Source organism: Haliaeetus albicilla, chromosome 5 (genome assembly GCF_947461875.1).
Source record: "Haliaeetus albicilla chromosome 5, bHalAlb1.1, whole genome shotgun sequence".
In the NCBI taxonomy this organism is placed as follows: Eukaryota; Metazoa; Chordata; class Aves; order Accipitriformes; family Accipitridae; genus Haliaeetus; species Haliaeetus albicilla.
In genome coordinates this window covers 4,927,306-4,948,530 of record NC_091487.1, presented here as the reverse complement: position 1 = coordinate 4,948,530, position 21,225 = coordinate 4,927,306, and the positions used below count along the sequence as shown (strand labels likewise).

The window sequence follows — 21,225 nt, the reverse complement described above, 5'->3', positions numbered from 1 at the left end:
TGCTTCTATTTCAGCCTTGCAGGGACTTTCCTCGCTGCTGTCAGCCTGGTGTGGGTTATCTCAAGTTTTCCAGGAGTCTTGGGGGGCGGGGGCAGGAAAGCAGTTTCTTCCCCCTCTTCCTTAATTGAAATTAAGCTGAAGATGCTGATGGCTTTGGCAAGACAACTCCTTCCAGAAAGTTGTTTTGCGGCTCGTCCCAGTGCAGCCGGCAGAGCAGATCGAAGCTTGGATGAAGCTTGCGCCCCGTTAGAGAATGAAGTCATGAATTAACAAGGGATCCTGCTTTTCCTCTCCCTTTTCACAGCTGATTACAAAGCAGCCGCACCCTTCTTTTAGCTTTCTAATTTCATTCCTCCCAGTTGTCATAATGTCTGCTGCATTGCAGAGATGGCTGAGCAGCACTGGGGAGGGGTGCCTGACGCCCAAGGTGTCAGGCAGCAGGTACAGCAGCGACTGGGAAAAAAACCCAGCATCTCTTTTAAATCTACTGTGAACTTCCTGAGCTTACCAAACCCGCATTTCAGGCTGTAAGGGCTCAGTTTTCTTTCTCTCGCTTCCCCTGGGAAGGCGGCACCAGCTCTTCTTGCACCCGATCAGAGATTTCATCCGCTCCAGCTACCAGCGCAATTGCCAGGAGTCCATCCTTGTCTGAAGAAAGGGCAGAGAAACAGCCATGGCACAAAGTATGGGGAGAAAAGGGACTCAGACAATGCAAAGGCACAACCACCGCTCTCCATTTGGCTCCCTGCTAAATGGGCACTGCTCCACTTTTAGTCCCAGGAACTGAACGAGGCTGCTGCGTTATCCGAGGTACATTCCCAGACTTCCACGCTGTTCACCCTCAGGCAGGAGCTGGGCAAGAGGAGGGCTGTAACTGGAGGCTGGAATCTGGAACACACACTGCAGGAGAGGAATGTATTTGAGGAAATACTCAAAAGAGATGCCATGTTCAGCTCCCAGTAAGAGTTTGAGGAATCACCCGTTCATCTGCATTTCTGACACAAACGTTCACAACTCTCCTTTGAAAGCACCAACTCACACCTCAGAAACACGATGCCAGAAACTGTAGCAGAGCTGAACGAAGCACTGCAAGGATTCCTCTTACAAGGGAAAAATTCCATATACAGCAGACGGCAAAGCTTCCAGCACATCACTGAGCCAAGGCAACTCCACTTTCATCCTGCTGGACCCACGCTCTGTCCTCCAGCATCTGGGGCACAGGTGAGGGGCGGACACAAGAGTTGAGAAGCAGGACTTAAACCAGAGAGTCCCCATTTTTGCAAATTTTACACACCTAGCACCAGCTTTCTGGACACCAGGAGCCTCTCTCGAGCCTCGGCTGCACACACAGCTGATGGGAGGGAAAAGAAAAGCTGGAATTTGTGAATGTTACAGCAGGGAGTTCTCCAAGTAATATAGAGGGGTTGGTTTGTTTCTTTTTTAGTAGGAGGACTAGTTTTCTACAGGAAGCACACTGCACATCTGAGCAACATCACAGTACCAAGTTTCTGCTACGTGTTTTACAGTGGTTTTAGTTTGGGGCAAAAGTCTTACAAGAGAAAGGCTGGTAAGGCAAATCTAGAATGCATGTTTTATTTAAGTAAAAAAAAACCCCAACCAAACAAAAAAAAAAAAAACAAAAAAAAAACCAAACAGACAAGATGGGTAGGGTAGACAAGAACTTTTTTTATATTCTGACTATACAATAATATTCCTCTCTTTTTATCCACTGCCACACTACTATAATGGATCTGTTCTAGTCTAATTTTAAGGTTGTCCAGTTAAGTTGTCTGAAGATTCTTTAAACAAGTTGACCTTTACCTATTTAGAGTTTCTTCTCAGAAACATTCATATATTATACAGGATATACAGATTTTTGAAACAAGACACTTAAAAACACACACAACTATAGCCGCAACACTATCATAGCTGCATTGTAGTGATTACGTTGTTCAGCCAGCTGTAGACTCTGTATGTACAATTAGTTTTTATAGTGTTATTTACATAGATGGACTAAAAGCTATCTTTAATCTAAAAGGTAAAGGCTCTTGTGTTTAAGTATGTGCAGTTTCATAGCCCTGTGAAAAAAAACCACGACAATTATATACACTGTAAACAGCACAAGGCATGAGAATCTCCTCCTACCCCAAACAATCTCGCAGGAAAGTGTATGTGCACTAATATTCTTCTTCCACTTCGGCTCCCGCTCCTCTGGTTTTCTTATGAATAGCACGGTTAAAGCTGTGGCAGGCAGGAACCCAATGATTGTCATGAAGACCTAACTTACAGCCCGGGATGCCCTTCTGAGACCGGTGACAGCACATCCAGTACCCAGGCCCGTACGGTAAAGCTTGACAGTATGGTTTGGGATGCCACCGGCACAGTGATACATCCCCTTTCACGTATTTCTTCTTGCACTGCTTGCAAGGGTCTTCTCTGTAGCGGGGATCGCGGACCCAGCGGGAGTCTGCTGGCCTGATGTTGTAATATTCAATGATGAATTTGAAGTAGTAGCAAGTGCATTTTAGGGCAACCAGACTCCTAGTAGGAAGCAATCCAAAGATCTTCACTATGATGTGGTGAGGCAAGAAGGCCATATACTGCTGAGGCTCCAAAAGCTGCTGAATTTTAAACCTGGTCTCCAAAAAGTCATGCGAAACCTGCCTTTTTAAGCAGGAAGCATCAAGTACTTGCAAAGCCCCTTCTGTCGGAGGAACAGAAAGGGCAGATGGCTCTGTAGGGACACTGTTTCTGACGCATGATCTGTCAGATACCAAAGCATCCTCATCCTCATTTTGGGCTACTTCTCCTGGCTTTTCTTGGGTACTTTCCCGTAGCGGCTGTTGCTCCTGAGCAGCAGGCTGGTCAGCCTGGAGGAAAAACAGCCTCCCTGGGAGTGGATCTTCACTACCACTGGCGTTAGAGACCTTCTCTTTCCTGCATCCTTTCTCAGTCTTGGTGACCAATATACTGATGCATAAGGGCTCCTTCCTAGCAGGATGCAGACTCTGCTTTGGCAAAATTACAGGCTCTTTCGACGTACAATCAACAGTCGCATTCTTGCTCTGCAAGGAATCCGGTGGCAACCTGGCAGCAGCCGGACATGCAGATGGCAGAGGTCTGGGAGGCTCAATTCGCGTTTCAGTATCGCTCCTGCCAGCGGTTATCGCCAACACTGCATGAGCAAGTCCCGAGTTCACATTCCCCATCCGAGTATCCAGCCCAGAAGGAAAAGCCTGCCGAGCAGAGGCAGCACCATCCCACAACTCTGCGTCACCCAGAGGACCGCACTGTCCTCCGTAGCCAGCCTCTGCTACACCTGCCTCCTCCAAGCCATCCCCCGGAGCCAGGACCCCCGAGCAGACCTTCCCCACCTCTCCCTCAGGCTGGGTGCCGTTCGCCAGGAGCACCCTCCCGACATTTCTGCGGAAGCTGTTGTTCCGCGAGAGGCTCCCGGCCTCCCGCTCGCTCTGGCGTCTTAGGCACTCCGACTCCAGCTTGGCCACCATGTCCAGCACACGCACAGGCTCGCTCTGCTGCTGCTCGCTATTGCCGCAAGGTCCCCTCTCCGCAGGTACCTCGCATGCCCCGGCGGAGGAGAAAGGGTCTGAGCTGGGAAGCGCACCTTTAGGCTGAGCGTTCAGCCTTGTAGTAGAAGCATGCGTGCAGGTTTTCGCACAGTCTACCAGTAAAGCACTTGCTCGTTGCTCCAGAAAGGCTACCATCTCTATCACCGAGAGGGACCGGCCCGGGAACACACCCTCACCGTTGTCATTCACGTAATGCACCGAACAGTGCTCGATGCCACAGGCAAAAGGCTCCGGCTGGGAGCACCTGACATTCGCCTCCCTCATTCTTTCCAGTTGAATTTTGGCTTTTTTAAGATCTACCGACTTTTTCCTGCGTTTAGCTGTTCTTCCGTCGATATCCCACGTGCTTTTAATTTTCATGGAGCCTAGCCGGTTGTTACTGCTGCATTGCTGGGCTGCAAAGAACGCAATCTTCTCCTTTGTATTGCCAGGTTTCACTACAGCCCAGACATCCAGAGGCCCTTCCCCTTCTTCTCCCTGGTGGATCGTCGCAGACAGGGCGTTCTTCTTTTCCCTTGCACTCGGACCATCCGCTGGACCTTTCCCATTCATATTGCACATAGTATTTGGATAAATAATCCCCAGAAGCTTTTGGGATGGAGTCACAAGGGAGGGTTTTGGGAAAACGCTCAGTTTGGTGCAGTTGTTCGTGTATTTTTCTTCTTGTGCTGATCTCTGATGGCTCATAGGTGGGCCTCTCAGGGAATCCTGGCTTATTTCTGGAGATCGCTCTTTTTTCTGTAACTTGAGATATGGCTTTAAGTGCATACCAGAAACCCTAGAAAAACAGAAAGGGAAGAAGTTATAGTTGCAAAATATGCCTGCCTGGAATTAGAGAAGGTGGCCTAGAGTAGGCACCAGCATGCCTCCTATTAGAATAGCAGCCCACACCTCAAAAGGAACCACACAAGAAAGGAAAAGCAGTAACCAGGCTACAACATCCACCCTTGGAGAACTTCTTGCAATAGGATTATAATCTTAAGGATAGCAGAGATCTTCCTGTTAGAGAAATCTGTTTCCAGGGAGATGCAAGGAGAAATCCTAACATTTAAGTTCTATCTGTTGTGCAAACATAGCTAGAGGTTCATTCTAGAGTTAGAGCCATCCTTCTGCCCATTCATCTCTTAATCCTGTTGTAAGGCACATGTGGGTCAAAGGGTTTGTCTTGATATTAGCTACCAGATGTATTTTTTATATATATATTTTCTTTTCAGCAGATAAAGTACAGTTAAAGCTGAAAAGGGAAATTAGCAAGTGTAACTACATTCTTCAGGGATCCCAGCAGATATCTAATCTCCTAATACCACCCAAAATGCAATCTATCCCTTGGTATATCAATAGTACCAAATTTAGTGTACCTTCCCATAAGGGTTTTTATGCTATACATCAGATGCCCCACCCAAAAGTGACAAAGCATCATATACAGCTGAATAGAACCGCTTTCAAGTATGTGTTTTTATGGTTAAGAATTTAAGAGCTGTGAAGGAGACACTTGGATGCTGCTGACATTACAGCAGCAGCACCACTCCTGCAACGATCCCAGGCACTCAACTCCTCTTTTCTGTTTCACCTTTGCAGTAATCTTCAATTCAAAGCTCAAAAACACAAAAGCCCAGGGCACTGCCACATAGGATGCAATTATCAGGAGACTTCAGGCTCTTCTCCCAGGAGTATCACATAAGCATATTACAGAACTAAGTATAGATTATGTTTCCATGGTAATCTTTGAATGGTTACACTAAAAGGCCTCCTTTTTGAAACGGGGATAATCCATGCTTGCTAGTTTAAGAACAGCAGGTTCAATGCCACATTTATCACGAGCCGATACGGACACATTCAGACACTGAATGTTTCCCTTGACAGCCACCACCAAAACAGTTGCTTTGGTATTGCATTTCTAGCCTAAAAACAGCTTTTAATTAAAAACCTCAAGCCGTAACATCTACAAAGGCAGATGGATTTATAGTTTTAACACCTGCGGTTCACACATGGCAGGTTTGTATCAGACGCAGCCAGGCTCTGCCCTGCCACGCTGCAGCGCGATCAGGACACACACACCTACCTCAAGACATCCCTGTGGATGCTACGCAGGGTACCCGTGGGGTCAGCACACGAGGAGGAAGGAACCCAGCTCACCCACCCCTCAAGCAGACCCGCCAGAGCACGCAGGATGGCTGTAAGAGGCAAGTCGTAACAGCAGATGCTGACCAAGAACGCACACGGACGTGCCGTACGAGCAATCTGGAGTGCAGCTTGGGGACCTTCCAGGCAGCCCTGCCCCACGGATTAGCCAGGGCTATGGACTCTCCAGAGTTACCGATGGCAGAAGGGAGAGCTGAGCCAGACAGCAGCGGAGCCAGCCAAGAGAAGGCTTTCAAAGCAAGGCGCTCCACTTCCAGCTGCTAACACAACACACCTGAGAGCACCAAGGCAGCAACTCGGCCAGGCACCACCTGCACCTCTCTAAGCAGAGGAAACCTCCTGCACTAGAAGGAGCCATGCTGCTTAACCATTGCTTTCCCCTGAGGTTTTGGTTCTTCCTTCTGGCCCTAGTGATAAATAGCGAGGGGACAGATGACAAGTGCGGGCAGAGAGGTTTTGGGGAGGTACATCAAGAGGAAGGGCTTAGTTCACCTTTCTACGAGTGTGCACAAAACCTAGGAGAACCCTTTGGTCCTGTGCAGTGCTTTGAAGGCCAGGAGGCAGACATGGGAAAGGACGCTGTTATGTTCTCTCCCCTCCCGATTTTACAGAAAGATCATCACCTCACTCTAGCAACCAGACAGTGCCAAACCCATCTGCAGTTCACCTACAGACTGGCGGGGTAAGAGAGCTCCCGTTACTGCAGATACACCTACCTAGTCCCTGGGTTAATTCTCTCCCCATGCCTTCTGCGTGCTAATTCCAGCTCTTGTTGGAGTTGGGTCACCTCCCAGTTTAGTCTCCTCTGCAAAATGCAAACGAGCTATTTTGTTTGCCTTCTCAGTTGGATGCTAAAAACTAAAATAATCTGATAAAAATAGAACTTCAGGGTGCTGAAATAGATGAATAGAAGAGAATGGGAAAGCAAGGCTGCTGTAGTTTACTTCAGCTTCATTTTCCACAGCGTCTGCCTTAGCTCGGTGGCACTTTATAGCTAAACAGGATCAGGCCACCATGTGCTCAGGCCAGTGCCCAGCGCAGAAGGGCAGCAGGTGAACCACTGCAGCAAGCTGCTGCAGAGAACAGTGCCTGCAGCCCTCCCTCCCCCATCCAGAAGGGCATTTTGGAGCTGTGCTTTTTCAGAGTAGAGAGAGAGAGAGAGAGAAGCTCCGATGGCTGGCCGCCACCGTACCCTGGGGAGAAGAGGTGAATACAATTAAATACACGACTTTGCACGTTGAAATCTCATGAGCTAGGAGCAGATCAAATTTCATTCATGAGTTTTCATGCCAGGGTGTCTGAAAGATGAGCTGAATGTGTTTTTAAAAGGCCTTCTTCAAGCAGTTTTCAGGAATCCAGCGAGACAATTGGTTCAACACCCTTCATTAAGTGAAGCTGCAAACGAAGGTGAGACGAGGTATTATACGAATGAAAACAGGACCAAACTGGTTACCCCAACATGCTTAGAGGACATGTTTAGCCAGCAAAGTTCGTTCAGCTGCTCCCAGCTATTTCTGGTCTATGGAGAAAGACAAAGGGTAGAGTTATGCCTCACCTATTACAGATTTCTCGTTTAAGGTTATATTTCCTCCTATGTTTCAGTTAGCCTCTGGCTCAGCCAACAATACCATTTAAGGTTGAAAAGTTATAATTTACATAACAAAATTATGCCTTAGTCAGAAGTTTTACTGCCAGAATAATTGCCTCATTTGAATTCAGCATTCAGTTCATTGCACTGTTTTAATGGATCCAGATTTAAAGAAAACCTTCATTTAATAACTTCAGACAGCTATAAAGAATACTGCTAACTTCATCTGACCAGCTCAATCGCAGTGTCATCTGCTTCCCAGTTTTTGGGCAGCGGGGAAGAGAACTTCCATTTTGAAAGGGATGTTAGTAATGGACCTTACCTGAAAGTGTCACTTGGAAAAAACAAGCCCCCACCCCACACACACTTTGCTGTGAACATTAAGAAGAACAAACTTTTAGGCAAACATAGCTTCTTCCCTGCACATCAGCAGCACATTTCATTTCTAGCTCCTAGAATTAGAACAAGGCTTCCCAGCAGAAATTGCTTTGAAGATGAACCAGAGCCCAGTCCCCACCCACAGACTACCTTATTTCTGCAACATTTCAGCACTGGCAAGCTGAGAATTGTGGCAGCTGCAGGTAAGTTTTTAAATATTTAAAAACGCCAAAAATAGTTGTTAAAAGGTGAAGTCACTGACAATTCCCTATGATACTTAATTCCAGAATAATTCTGTTTGCTTTCCTCCACCCTTTAAGATATCGAGTTTCTAATTTTATCTTTAGAGAAAACGACTCTTCAGAAGTTCATGGAGTAAGCATAAAAGGTTTTCAATCCCAAATGTGCGGTTTTGAATTGCTGATAAGAGATAATTCTGCCAGGAATGATCAGCATTGAAACAACTAGCAGTGCTGCCTTTATACTGCTATTCCATCCTTAAGCTGATCAAATAAAAAGGCCAGTTTTTCTATTTCTAATCAGCCATGTCTGAAAAACAGGATACTTAAACTTCTGGAATGACACTGCTGTTTTTACAAGTAGTAACTACAGCTTGTTTCCACTACAGTTTTATCAAGTTACTTACTACACAGGATTGATATAGAAATATATGCCTTTCTACACACGCAGACACACACGTACCCCTCCTCTCCCTACTGAAGGGAAGGCCCATGAGCTACTGTGCCAAGCCAGCCAGAATCTTTCTGCATCCTTTTGTATTTATATATCTTCTAAATCATAGCAGCCTAAAAAAAATAACAGAGTCGCTTTAGTGGAAGCTCCAAAACTGGAGGAAAAACTGGTAGGAAAGGCTAAATTTTCACAACTACCTTCTAAGGTCCACAGAGAACCTAGATGCCCCTCACTGCACCTGGGTCAGGGACTCTGACGATGCCCTGTGAAGCCAAAAGATTTCCTCTGGCCAGCAAGAAAAACAACAAAAAAAAAGTGTAATCTGCTCAAACAGCATATTCACACTGCAAGTTTTCTGCACAAAGCACGGAAGGTTTTATTAAGGCGAAAATTTCAATCAAAACTCCCAAGTTTCCTGTGGATTTCTTTTTGTAAACACTAACTCCAGTCGACAAAAGTTCCTAGCGTTGCTGACTACACAGGCAGTGCCAACTACAACTCTGAAAAAACCCTCAGGACATACTAACACAAGGCAGAAGCCAAAAAAAAAAAACCCAAACCCCAACAACAATAAAAACCCACACCAAGCATAACCTCTGGCAAGGCATTTCTCTTCCCTGGCATCCCATTTCTCTGTCTATAGAGCTTAGTTCCTCTGTAAAGGACACTGACAATTATGAAGGACTGAGTACTGAATGCAAGTTAAACTGTGGTCAGCCACTTGTTATTTCTGGAAGGACTTGGTAGGTCCTTTGGGCTCAATCTCCAGTACCATTTCCATCCCCTTTGCACTGCCGGGGCAAGGCAAAGCAGACAGAGAACTGCTTCAAAGGCATTCCACGGATTCTGCCGGGGCGGGAAAGTCCCAACCGAGCAGCCGGGATGGAAGACTCTCTGCTACTCACTGGAGCTTGTTCTGGCGTGTGGCAAGTGTCCAAGCTCAGAGAAAGGCGGGCTGGGAGGCACGATGCTCCAGACCAGGGGTGGGTTCGATTTCAGCAGCTGTGGAGGCATCCGATTTCTAGAAAACCCACTCCCTTGCAGCAGTAACTTCAAATTAAATCAAGACCCACCTTCTAACGCCTGTGAAACCGCCTCTTGCATCAACTGGAGAGCAAGTTGAGGATTATCACAGGCTTTGAAAGTAAACAGAAGGTATCTGACTGCTGAAGCAGCACTCTCCACTTGAGCGGCCAGCCTGGGTGAAGCGGGAGCAAGCCAAATGTGAGGCAGAGCTGGCCCAAAAAAGCTGAGGAGCTACATGCAAAGTAGGCACCTAACTTAACATTGGATCCCCCACTGCTTGTTCACCCATGTCAGGTGGTCAAATAACCTGACTTTGGGGGAGACGACACCCAAATATAGCTGTACACAGGAGCAGCTATAAAATCCATCATGCGTAAAATGCACCATCTTCAACAAGCAGAGGTTTCAGGTGACAGATTGCACATCCAAGCCCAACACACAGACTACTCCAGTTTGAGGCCTCCCATCCTTTAATAAGTTTTGAACACATTTTGAAGTAAATGCACACACATATACACCCTTCACCATGAAGCACAGCAGCCTCAGCTACTTTCTAAATTTTACACAGGAAGATGTGCCATTGCTTTGCCAGTCTTTTGTATAAAAGCACCTACCGTGAAGTGAGTGACGTAGAAGCAATTCTTTGTTGAGCCTGAGGAAGCTCAAACCCATGCTCCCTGCTTCCCAACCATACTACAGACGACACAGAGATGATGTAAAGCAGATAGGAACAAAATAAACTTAAAGATTTTGTATTCAAGGTTATAAGCTGCTCCAGAAACCTGTAGCTCAAAGATGATGGGATAGCACACATGCCTGTGGTGGAAGAGGCCAAGATGAGAAGAAATCACAAAAGGACAGTAAGAAAAAAAAAAAAATGGTGGTTTTATAGGTCTTCTGCTGAAAGCTGCCCAGAGCAGCACAGGTAAGTGACAGATAAAACATTTCTGGAAGGAAATATATCTTGATTTAACATTTGTTTTCTAATCTATTAACTGCGAGAGGACCGAGACCTTTCTTAACATCATGGCGCAACAAATTTCTTCAAACAGTTAACGAACCAACAAAAAAGTGATGCTATTTAGTCTTCATTTTTGTGCATACATAATGAGAACACATGAAAGGTTGTAGAAATTAACCTTGGACCACACTATCATTAGAGTTCAAAAGAAAGAATAAGCAAAAGTACATCTGAAGGCAAGTCATCAGGTTGTTCTTTTGAAACTCTAGGCCAAAAGGAACTGCTTCATGAAGTCAGCTGCACTGCGGTGCAGAGGATTTCGCTGCAGACAGCACAACCCAGCAGGCATTCTCCAGGAGTCAAAAGGTGTTTTCATTACCAAGAACACATCCCAAACAAGAACAGAAGAAACTCCAACTGAACACATTCCTTCTTCGGGAAGGATACAAGTAGCAGACACAGGTTTCAAGTCACCAGGTCACATCACTTGGAAACTTCTATCTTAGAGATCAAAAAGTCTAGGAATAAACATGAGAACCTGGTGCAGTGTTAAGCCACTGCAAAGATACTTAAAGAAATAGTAAAAGGTTCTTCAGCTTGTTCAAAGGACAGGGAGAGAAACAGGGCTGCAAGCAAGGTCAAGGCAGAGATTAAGAGTACTCTAGGTACAACACAAAATACTAAATTTGCCCTTGCATCATTTTTAAACAGGGGTGATAAGGGTGATCACGAGGGCAAAAGCCCAGGGGTTAATTTGAACAAGAACATTGGCAGGGGGAAGATTAAAAAGCTTCATGAAAATTGCAAGGAGTGGCTCATCTCAGTTTTAGAATCCAAAATAGACAGACTCGTGAACTGCAGGCCAAGAAGCAAGATTTATAAACCTCTTGAAAGGCAACAATATGAGTTAATAAAACATATGGTACATTGGAGGTGGCACTGCAGGGGAGAAAGAGCAGGGAGAGAAATTGCAGCCTCTCCAGGCCTGGTACTCTTGAGTTCAATATAAAGGTGTTTTGCAAGCGAGGATTAAGGCAACACAAAGTAAAAGGGGGAAGAGGGAATAGTTCGATATGTCAGACTAACCTGAAGGTTCTTAAAACATTGATCTTTTTAGAGAAGTGTACTATCTCTTATTCACATGGACTTCAGAAGGCACACAAGATTTACCGGTTAAGACAGATTGGCAGAGGAATGGGAAAACAGACCAAGGAGCTGGCTTGCAGCAGACAGCCCCAGGTGGTGCTGGATAAGAAAATACCAGCCTGGAAACCAAAGACATGCCTCAAGAATCAGCCTTGGGAACGCACTGATTTTGTTAGGAATGACCTCAGCACAAGTACTACAGGTGCACCCACAGAAATGAAAGGTACTACCAATACAGCAGAGGCACAAAGCACCAAGTAACAGAAATGGAAGAGAGTTTTGAAATCCAGCTGGTGATGCACCAGAAAGCTAAACACCACGAAGTTTTGGAGGTAACTAAGAAAGGTGCGTTGGCCACCATAGACATATCTATGAAACAGAGGCAAGTGGAGGTGATTATGTGATATATTCAAGGCAGCAGTTAAAAGCCCTCCCACCAGATCTGCTCTGGAGTACAGCATACACTTTTTGACATGACTCAGAGGAGATTCATCCACACAGAGAACAACGATGACAGCTGTTGTTCAAGAAGCTACTAGATAACACTTGGGTCATTCAGCACAGCAAAACCACAGGTGAAGGTATACCACCACATTTTACAGAATACAGCAGAAGAGGTAAACCACTAAAAAGAAGAAGCAGGCCTTACGCAAAAGAAAAAAAAAAGCAACAGAAGCTCAAATGAGTATATAAGCTGGCATGAATGTTCAGTCTGGGAATCAAATGAAGGCTCCTAATCGCACAGCTAGATCTGTCATCTTCAGTAATGGCTTAATCTACAGGAGGAGAGAAGAAAAGATGTAATTGTTTTTAAGGCTAGACTTCTAAATTTACAAAAGGGATTATGAGATACTGCTTGGGAGAGCAAGGAGCTGGGTGACCCAGGAAGTCTTTTGCAGCACTAAATTACCAAGAGACTAACATAGCAAGTATATGCTGTGTACACAACCACAAAGAACAAAGGCTGAAGTTTGCTTTAAACCCACATGGCTTTTGGAAACCAGAAAGCTGGCTCTCTTCCTCCAGACTGAGGAAGTTTAAGAGTCTTGGTTTCAGAAAAAGAAAAAAAATGATACATATATTTTCAAGTAGCTTGAACTCAAACTGGCATGTTCTTGCATTTGCATAAGGACAAGTTGTTCTGTATGGTGTTCCTATAACGAGACACAGTGAGAGGCGTTCACTTAATTGTCACATAAGCACAAGTGTTTGAAATCAATCGTGCATTTCTTCTTAATAAGAGACACAGGAGAGTGAGCAATACAAAATCTGAGCTTAAACTAATCTAATTACTTACTCCATAGTAAGACAAACCACAACGATTGCCAGTATTTCCACTTGCTTTAAGCTGACTGCATGTTTTAAAGGCTACTATGACAAGCCATTCTCCAATTAACTTCTACTTCAAAGCCATGTTCCCAAATTGATTTACAGCCGTTGCTAGAAAACCCAAAGATTTCTCCAAGTACAGTACCAGCTGTAGTGAATCTGCAGTTGTCATTATCAAATAAAAATGTCAAAGAACATTTCTGCCCTTAAGCCATTACAACATTTCACTTAAACACTACCCGAAAGTAAGAATTTGGACCAAACATTTGAGTGACATGCAAGACAATAGGTAAGTAAGGAGAAGGCTAACTAAATGGATGCTAAATACTTAACTATAGGCAGACCAGCCAGTCTGTTCATACCGTTTCACTTGATGGAAGGTGGAGGATGTGGAATTCAGCGGTTCCCTGTGGAGGCCAGCTCTGCAGGAACTCTTCATCGTAACTACCTCTCCAGCTAAGGCACGTCACAGCCAGTCCATCCTGGGTTACGCGCAAGGCTCCCCCATCAGCTTTCCTTGCTCCACAGAGAGCTTCACTGTGTCTCTGCCACCTAGAAACTGAACAAACAAGACGTATATAAGAAGATCACATTCCAGTACAGCAGCGATTGAAGCACAGATGATCAGGACAAGGATCCTTTCCCAAGAGAGAGAGAAAATACATACGCACACACATACATGCATACACATACATATAACATATATGTAAAAATATAAAAGAACTTAACATCGTCATGCCATTATTGCAGCTGGAGTTTCTGAACACCATTAAAATACAAATTAATGCCCCCCACAACAGCCTGTCTGCACGAGCAATGCTGCTTCACCTTATATACGACTGCAGCACCACCTTGGCACCTCCCATGGAACACGCTGTCTTCCGAGCTCCACGAAAACAGGACGCACAAGATCTTTCTGCTTGTTAACACCGCATCAAGCTTTGGAGGGAAATCGGTGCTAGCAGTTAAGATTTGACGCTGCCAGGAGTTACGTTAGCATTCTAATCAAAATAACGTGGCAGATTTCATAAAGGACAAAAAACATGCCACCATGCAGCCTCCAAGCCTTGTGAAAACTGCCCCGTCTTTGCATCACACACAGATAAGACAGCAGATTTCACCAAAACAAAACTGTTCTGCAGTATCTCTCGTTCGCACTAGGTTGCTGCCTTCTACGTCTTGTCCTTGGAGTAGACACCATTACCGGCGCTTTAACGTACTTTGACAGTGAAAGAACAACAACCTTCGAGCTGGAACATAAAAGGAAAAAGTGACACAGCAAAAGAGCCCTGGAAAAACTCAAATACTCAAGCCTGAGTTGCCAGCAGATTGTTTTAAAGATCATTTGCTTCCTCTCTAGAGGACCATGCACAATGATGCCGTAATAAAGGAATGCCATTTGAAAATGCTAACTATAGAGCTGTGTCCCCAGGGGATTTGTGATTTAGTGCAGCAGGTTGCTCTCTCCTTTTCAGCAGCTTTGCCCAGTGCTCCTACTGCTGCCCTATTCCTACAGTGGCATTTCCACAGTACAGCACTCGCTGGAGGTTTGTGCTTGCTGGCAGCAGAGCTCTCGCAGAGATGGAGCCTCTCACATCACCCCTTTCCCAACACCTACCAGAGAGAAAAAACTCCCACGCAGAAGAGCACCTACCTATGCATAGCTCAGTTAATCAGTGCTTGACCAATTTGGTTTACAACTCAACGCTGCCACTAAACACTCCTGGCCTGGAAAGCCTGCTCTAACTTGGCAGCCACACTCGCCAAGAAAGTGATGAAGGATGACTGTCCAGACAGGGAAAACGGAAACTGGTTTAGATCTATCTGATTTGATGTCTGCTATAGCAATTTCACGATTCCTCTAGTGATGGTGAATAAGAGGTTAATCATTTGCCTACATTTGAGTAAGCAGGAGCCTAAAATAATATATAAAATATTACATAAACACATTTCAGTCTCCATGAAGAAACCTCTGCTGAGCTCTACACAAGGCAAAGAAACATGTCAGATGGAGAAGCCGGAGGCATTGCACTGGCAGAGCAGGAGGATGAGAGTATGCCCTCTACTCCATAAATTGAGAAAGACAAGGAGTTAGGCTGCTGTGGTTAACAGCAGCATAAATTGAAGCTTGGTAGTTAAACACCATTTTCATTAGACTACCCAGAGCCTCTAACAAGGACTACCTGCAAGAGTGAAACCTAGGCACAAAAATCAGCCATTTCTAATGTTTTGTGGGCTGCAAAATATATATATACAAACAGTAATTCACAGAGAAAAAAGCATATGCCTAGTGCCTTATGAAAATCAAAAGTTAAACACAAAATCATTACTTTCCCATGAACCATCAGTAAGAGGCACTGAAATTCTGACTTTTTTCCAAGCTTTTGTCTGGCTTTCCTTCTGGCTTTACTGACATTAGCATTTCAGACTCAGCAGGAACTGTATCACAGAAACATGATTATATCCACACCTAAATAAATGCAACCATACCATTTCAAGAATGCCAGTCACTTTTTCAATAGCTAAAACTCTCTCCATGTATTCCTAGTCAGGAATACCAGATGTTTTGTCCCAGCCCTACTCCTTTGCAAATCAATTGAGAAGTAAACGATAAAAAGCCAGACAAAGAAATTGAAACCAAAAGGTATCTTGTTTGCAGTAAAAAGCTGGAGAAGCAAAACCATCAAGAGAACTGGTTCAGGTCAGGGGCAGTCATAACCCTGATCCAAGCACAGGCATTGTATGGTGGGATGTCATGCGTTTTAAGAAGGTACTAGCACCTACTAGAGGGAAGCAAAAGCTGACAAAATAGACACAGACAAGTTCAGATGGGCACTGCAGCAGAGATCCAAACACAACTCCATACAAAGCATGCTTTTTCCCCTCCTCTAGCTGCTGGGCTATAGAAAAGAGCTGAAATAGACTATTAATGCCAGCAAGCTACTGACAAATTCCTACTGTGTAAGTAGTAAAAAGCTGTGCTTGTGAATTAAAAAAAAAAAAAAAAAAAGAAAAAAAACATCAGCATCCAAGCTAGCACAGAGATACTTACTGCCTTTTAACTACCACAGTGTGTTTCTTTACCAAGGCTGATCCTTATCAGTAGGTGCTTCAGCTGATTTGTTAGTTTTGCACACAGTTCGGTACAGCCCAAAAACTGAAATACAGATGCACAGAGAAACAAAACAGAAGAGGAAGTTAAAAACCTAGTCGTGTTGTTCTCCCTTTCTGAAACCACCCCCAAACATATGCCTTTATGCATAAGATGTGGGAAGGACTCAGATTTTGGCAGCAGTAAGCATCACGTCCTCCCAGCAACAGACAGCAATTCGCTGAATGGTCCCACAGAACTCCCCATCTTATCATCGGTTTTGAACACTGCTGCAGTTTAGGAAAACTAAAGTATTAACTCAACTAGCGTGGGTTCAACTGGGGGGGGTCAAGGTCTCTTCATCTGTGCAGCAATACACTAAAGCTTTTGATATCTTGATAGCTAAAGCTTTTACTGCAAGAGCAAGTGTATTTTAAACAGTAGCAACAGTAACTGATCAACAAATGAGTTCAAAGGATGGGCATATCCTTTCAGAATATTTGCTTTCTAGGAAGGAGGCCCTGGGCCCAGGACTCATTCTCAGCAACAATCACACTGTCAGTAAAAACAGACTTGACCACCCCACCTCCACGCAGGGCTAGCTTTAGGATGCTCTGCATCACCCTGGATCAGCTGGGCAAAGAGCATCAGCACACTCAGGACGCAGAAGAAAGCAATGACGAGTATTTCAGAGGGGAACTCAGAAGAGTTAACACCAAAAAAGTCATTATGAGGGACAGGTAATCCTAAAAAAAAAAAAAAAAAAGCCAGCACCGAGGCCTTATAGTAGAGATCTCCACGGGGGTTTTTGTTTTCTTGCAAGAACAGGGTTGCATATTCATTCCCCTACCACTCAGCTCAAGTTTAGGTTGTTCCATGATACTTGCCTCTAAAAGCAGATTTCACCAGACGTGCAATTCTGCCGTTTCCCAGCCTAGCCATCTCTCCAGCCCACCCTCCTTCCCTCCCCAAACAGAAAGCTTTCCCTAGTCCCAACGTTCACACTCCATGGTAACAACCAGCGATCCGCAGCAGCTCCCAGACTAGTTCAGACAGCAAGATGATACACCAGGTCCTCACAGTCAGCCTCTCAGACATCCATAGGAATGCAACCCTCTCCTTTTTAACTGTTCTTCGTGTAGGATCTACCTATTTTAAACACCTTAAAGAACTACCTTTTAACACTAAGTTCACTAGCTACATTTCACTTCTTTACTAGAACAGCCTCAGGCAAAATAAGACAAAACAAGCACGTTTTAACTAAAGCTATCTTGCAAAGAGTTTCAGAGTGACCTCACGTTTGTGTTTCCATCCATCCGCAGCTGGCAACAAACCCTTGCATGAAAGTAGGTATTTAGTAAAGACACCGTATCCAACTTATGAGCATTAAGAGATGCAAAGATTAACAACTACAATCAGATGAGATTCTCTTGAGTCCTGCTGAACTGCAGTTTGGCCTCTTCACCTGCAGCAGGAAGCTACAGAAGCCATCATAAACACCGTTTGCCTTGTGAAACCTTGTGTACTCAGCTTCCTCTCCGTTTGATAGTCAAAAGTTGTAACTTTACATAGATCTGATGTTATCTAACCTAGAAGCAATAAAGCTGCCACAGACGCTCCAGCTGCAATAAACGGGGAGAGCCTCCCCTGTCTACTTACACACCAAAACCTGCCGATACCACTTCTTCTAGGTACTGGCAATAGAGCTGGCCAAGCAACAGAACCTCCTTACCATTGCTCTTGGCTCATTTCCCCACCAAATTCACTGCACCCACTCTCAAAGCTCCACCAAGCTCCCATCCATACTACTTACCCCCAGACCTAGCAGGCACTAGCAAAACCCAGCAGGATGAGGTTCTCAGCAACTCAGACTGGACTCAGGTGTCTCAAATCCATGCCTTGAATCATGCCAGGAAAGGTGTCTGCCACAAAGCAGTTTTTTAGCTTCTTTCATGTCAGTGCAAAAGAACACTTTTGAATGCACAGTGTGCAAAATACAGCGTGTTTCTGAAGCAGGGAAATGAGCGTGTAGGGCTTCAAGACATTTGACTCTTCACTGCTGTCAAACAGGGCTACTTGCTGCACTGATAAGCATATGAAATGCTTATTCTAATGAAGCACTACAGGGAGAACCTGTCTTCCTTCCAAGATCATGTCAATAAGGAATGAAAGGCTTTAAATTTGTAGCTCTCATGCTTTCTTCTCCTCCAGGTGTGGCTAGCATCAGAAGGACTAAGTCAGCCCCTCTCTTCTCAAAAGGAAAATCTCAGAAGGGAAAAAGAAAATAAAATAAAGAACAGATAAGCTCTGCTGCACCTTGTTAACCCTGTATTTTAATGGGGCAGGGAGGTGGGGTGGAGAATCTATCACAAGCGTCTCCCTTGTTCAACTATTCCTGAAAGGTTTTAGCTGCATTGCACAATTTGGGTAAGGACATCATCCGTTGCTCAACTGGGAAGAAGTTAAGAACTGGCTCATTAGATTTGTTCTGCTTGATCCAAGAGGAGAACAAAACCAATAAATCCCTTACTTGCCAATGCTGCTGCAGCACTGGCAACAAACGCACCCAGATCACACATTACTCTGCTTTCTAGAAAGCTACCACCTACTTTGGCACTCCTTGTCACCACATAACCTATGGTGTGCCCTGAATGATAAACAGGGGGTAGCTAAACAGCCCTGAGCAGGGTTACAGCTGCTGCATCCTCAGGTTATGGGGTATGGGTAAAGATACTCACTGTAACACTGTGCATTTGAGGCCATGTGATCCGTGAGCCACGTCTGAATTATTTAGCGTATAAAACTAGATTTGTTTTGCCATGCAGATCCTGAATTAATGAAAGCTCAGCTGAAAGGCTACTTTCTTGGGGCGAGGGGAAGGAGAAAGCTTCCAGAAGCCTTCCTATTATAGAAGCAATAGAGCTGGTTCCAAAAATAGTAAAGAAGCACTCCCAGAGCTCTGGAGATGTTGTGCCCTCATTTTGTAAAGCTGAGGTCTCACTGGATTGCTCCTGTACATGCAAAGAACGGTAGGAACGACTGCAAGATGCAGAATTGACATTAAAGGAGTTTTAGGACAAACACCAGAGACAGAAATCCAGACACCCTACATGAAAGAGATCAGCTTGAATGCCAACAGAGATCCAACCTGTCCCCCTTTAGAGAAAGCCAGTTAAAACCAGCAAGAAGAAGAATCCCATCTTTTTCAAGAATGCAACGTTAGTTTGCTAAAGAAGATCCTGATTACTATTACAACACTGACGTGGCAGATTAGGATTGTCAACAATAATTTCATCACCCTGTTTCGCCTGTGGGTGTTAGGGATCCTGGCTGGAGCAGTCCACTTGACTCATTTTGGCACACATTTGGTAGATTCGTTTTTGCTGCAACAGCTAATAAATTGACCATCACATGGCCTGCCTGACAGTAATTACTCACTAGTTAGCCGGTAATAGTTTGTTAGTGATCCAATAGCACGGCATAACGACCCACTCTAATGCTTAAAAATAAAGTTTCCTTTGCCTGTTTTGTGGCAGCTCTTAGAACCCAGTGAAAATAAACCCATTTGTGATACTCATCTGATTACAAGCATATCTTTAAATCTATGTACTCCAGCATAGGACTGGCCATTTTACTGGCATATATAGACAAAGTAAAACGTCAGTAGGAAACCAAAAAATCTTATACTTGATACTATATAGGCAAGAAGTCCCCCTGCACCACGGCACAAAATGCACAGTAATAATTGCTTCTGTACATCTCTCTGTGGGTTGTTAAATAGCTTCTAAAGTAGAAAAGCAAGCCTACAGCTAACTTCTAAATATCCAGTAAATAAATACAGTTCCTTCTTTAGAACTTTGCTAATAAGGAAAGCCCTACAGCAGGTGACCCCATGTTAAACACTAAATTTATCAGCTTTGAAACTTCATTCACTGAATTAAATATGGCTTTAACTGGTTTATATGGCTCTAACTGGTTTGGACCAGCCTTTGGGATGACAGTTCTCCTTTCACACAGACAGCACCATATATGCTGATCACAGGTCCAGCCCTAAATACTTTAGCAGAATAAGGGGCAATTAATTTTTGTTTATTTTTGTGGCATCTTACCCTTTAACCAGAAAGTTATATTGTGGATTTCTCTGTCCTATACCACTGTGAATACCTTCCCAACAAAACCCAGGCACCAAAAAATCCAAGACTCAAAGCAGAAAAACCTAATTTTGTCCACATGGATTCATTCCACCAATCCATTGCAGAACTGAGAGGTTGCAACATTCACTAGGCATCTCTAAAGCATTCAAATTTTTCCTGAGGGTCTCCAAACCTGAATTCAACAACCAGAAGCCTTGCTCAGCAACACAAACACTAAATATAACAGTACGCAAAAAAAAAAAAGTTCAGGAAGTAACTGTCCCATCAGTTGCAAGTATTTCTGTAATTCAAAATGCCCAAATTTTTCTATCATGCTCCTGAATCCACCCTGTTTTCACAAACTAGCATCTTCCACAATTTCTTGCATCCATGTCTCATGACTTGTCATGAAATCTTAAATCCTTTCAAATTTTTGTTTAAACTAGGACACTGCTGATGCCCCGACTTCATGCTTTCAGAGAAAACCATCTTTCATCTTGTGAGGATAATGTAAGAAGGCTGAACTCTGAAATTTCAAATTTATATGTCAGCAGTTTACAAAAAAATTCTGCTCTGCAAACTTAAGAAAACAGTTATACTAAGTATACCCAACTTCAGGACAGATTTCATGTAAAAAGGAAGCTCAAACTATTTTTCACAGAACATTTTGTAACAAAGTGCATCACTACATCTGCTGAGGACAGAAAACTTCCAACAGAACAGATTCATTAGGAGCATCTAAAAACAACCCAGTCACCCACAAACAAGACACACCACCACCCACACCCTCTCAACAAGCTTTGGATTCACTGGTCTTTCCAGTGGTATCTTATAAAACAAAACAAAAAGCTCCCAAAGAACAGGCTACAATCTAAGACCCAAAAAAAAAAAAAGTCACTAATTAGTGTCAGGTTGTAACATGGCCTCTGCAGGAGGAGGTCATGGCTGCCCCAGGTCCTTTCCAGCTGGCTCCACCATGACCCACCACAGGACACAGCTGAGCCCATCAGCCAAGCAACTGGCACCATTGCAGAAACATATTTAAGAAAGAGCAAAAAATACCTGAGAGAGAGCGGAGGGGGAAAAAAACCCACCAAGGTCAGAGAAGGATAGAGAGGAGGTGCTCTGTGGCAGGGCAGGTAATCCCC

The 21,225-nt window shown here is 44.3% G+C and overlaps 1 protein-coding gene across 9 annotated transcripts in view; it reads right to left on the bottom strand.

Annotated features, from left to right (window-relative positions):
* Nucleotides 1-1,579: 1,579 nt before the first annotated feature.
* The window catches only part of FBXO34 (F-box protein 34), a 40,170-nt gene continuing 20,524 nt past the window's right edge, over nucleotides 1,580-21,225 (bottom strand). For 2 of the 9 annotated variants that reach the window (XM_069783118.1, XM_069783121.1), the window contains 3 exons: nucleotides 15,906-16,010; nucleotides 13,216-13,412; nucleotides 1,580-4,368 (listed from right to left, as the gene is read on the bottom strand). In XM_069783118.1, the coding sequence (XP_069639219.1) occupies nucleotides 2,178-4,368; nucleotides 13,216-13,292 (2,268 nt within the window). In that variant the 5' untranslated portion in view covers nucleotides 13,293-13,412; nucleotides 15,906-16,010 and the 3' untranslated portion in view covers nucleotides 1,580-2,177. Of the gene's footprint in view, nucleotides 4,369-6,448; nucleotides 6,538-6,924; nucleotides 9,437-9,464; nucleotides 9,590-13,215; nucleotides 13,413-13,582; nucleotides 13,603-13,681; nucleotides 14,718-15,905; nucleotides 16,011-21,225 lie in introns of those variants that run through there. The other 7 variants (XM_069783119.1, XM_069783122.1, XM_069783124.1 and 4 more) reach the window with 6 other exon arrangements.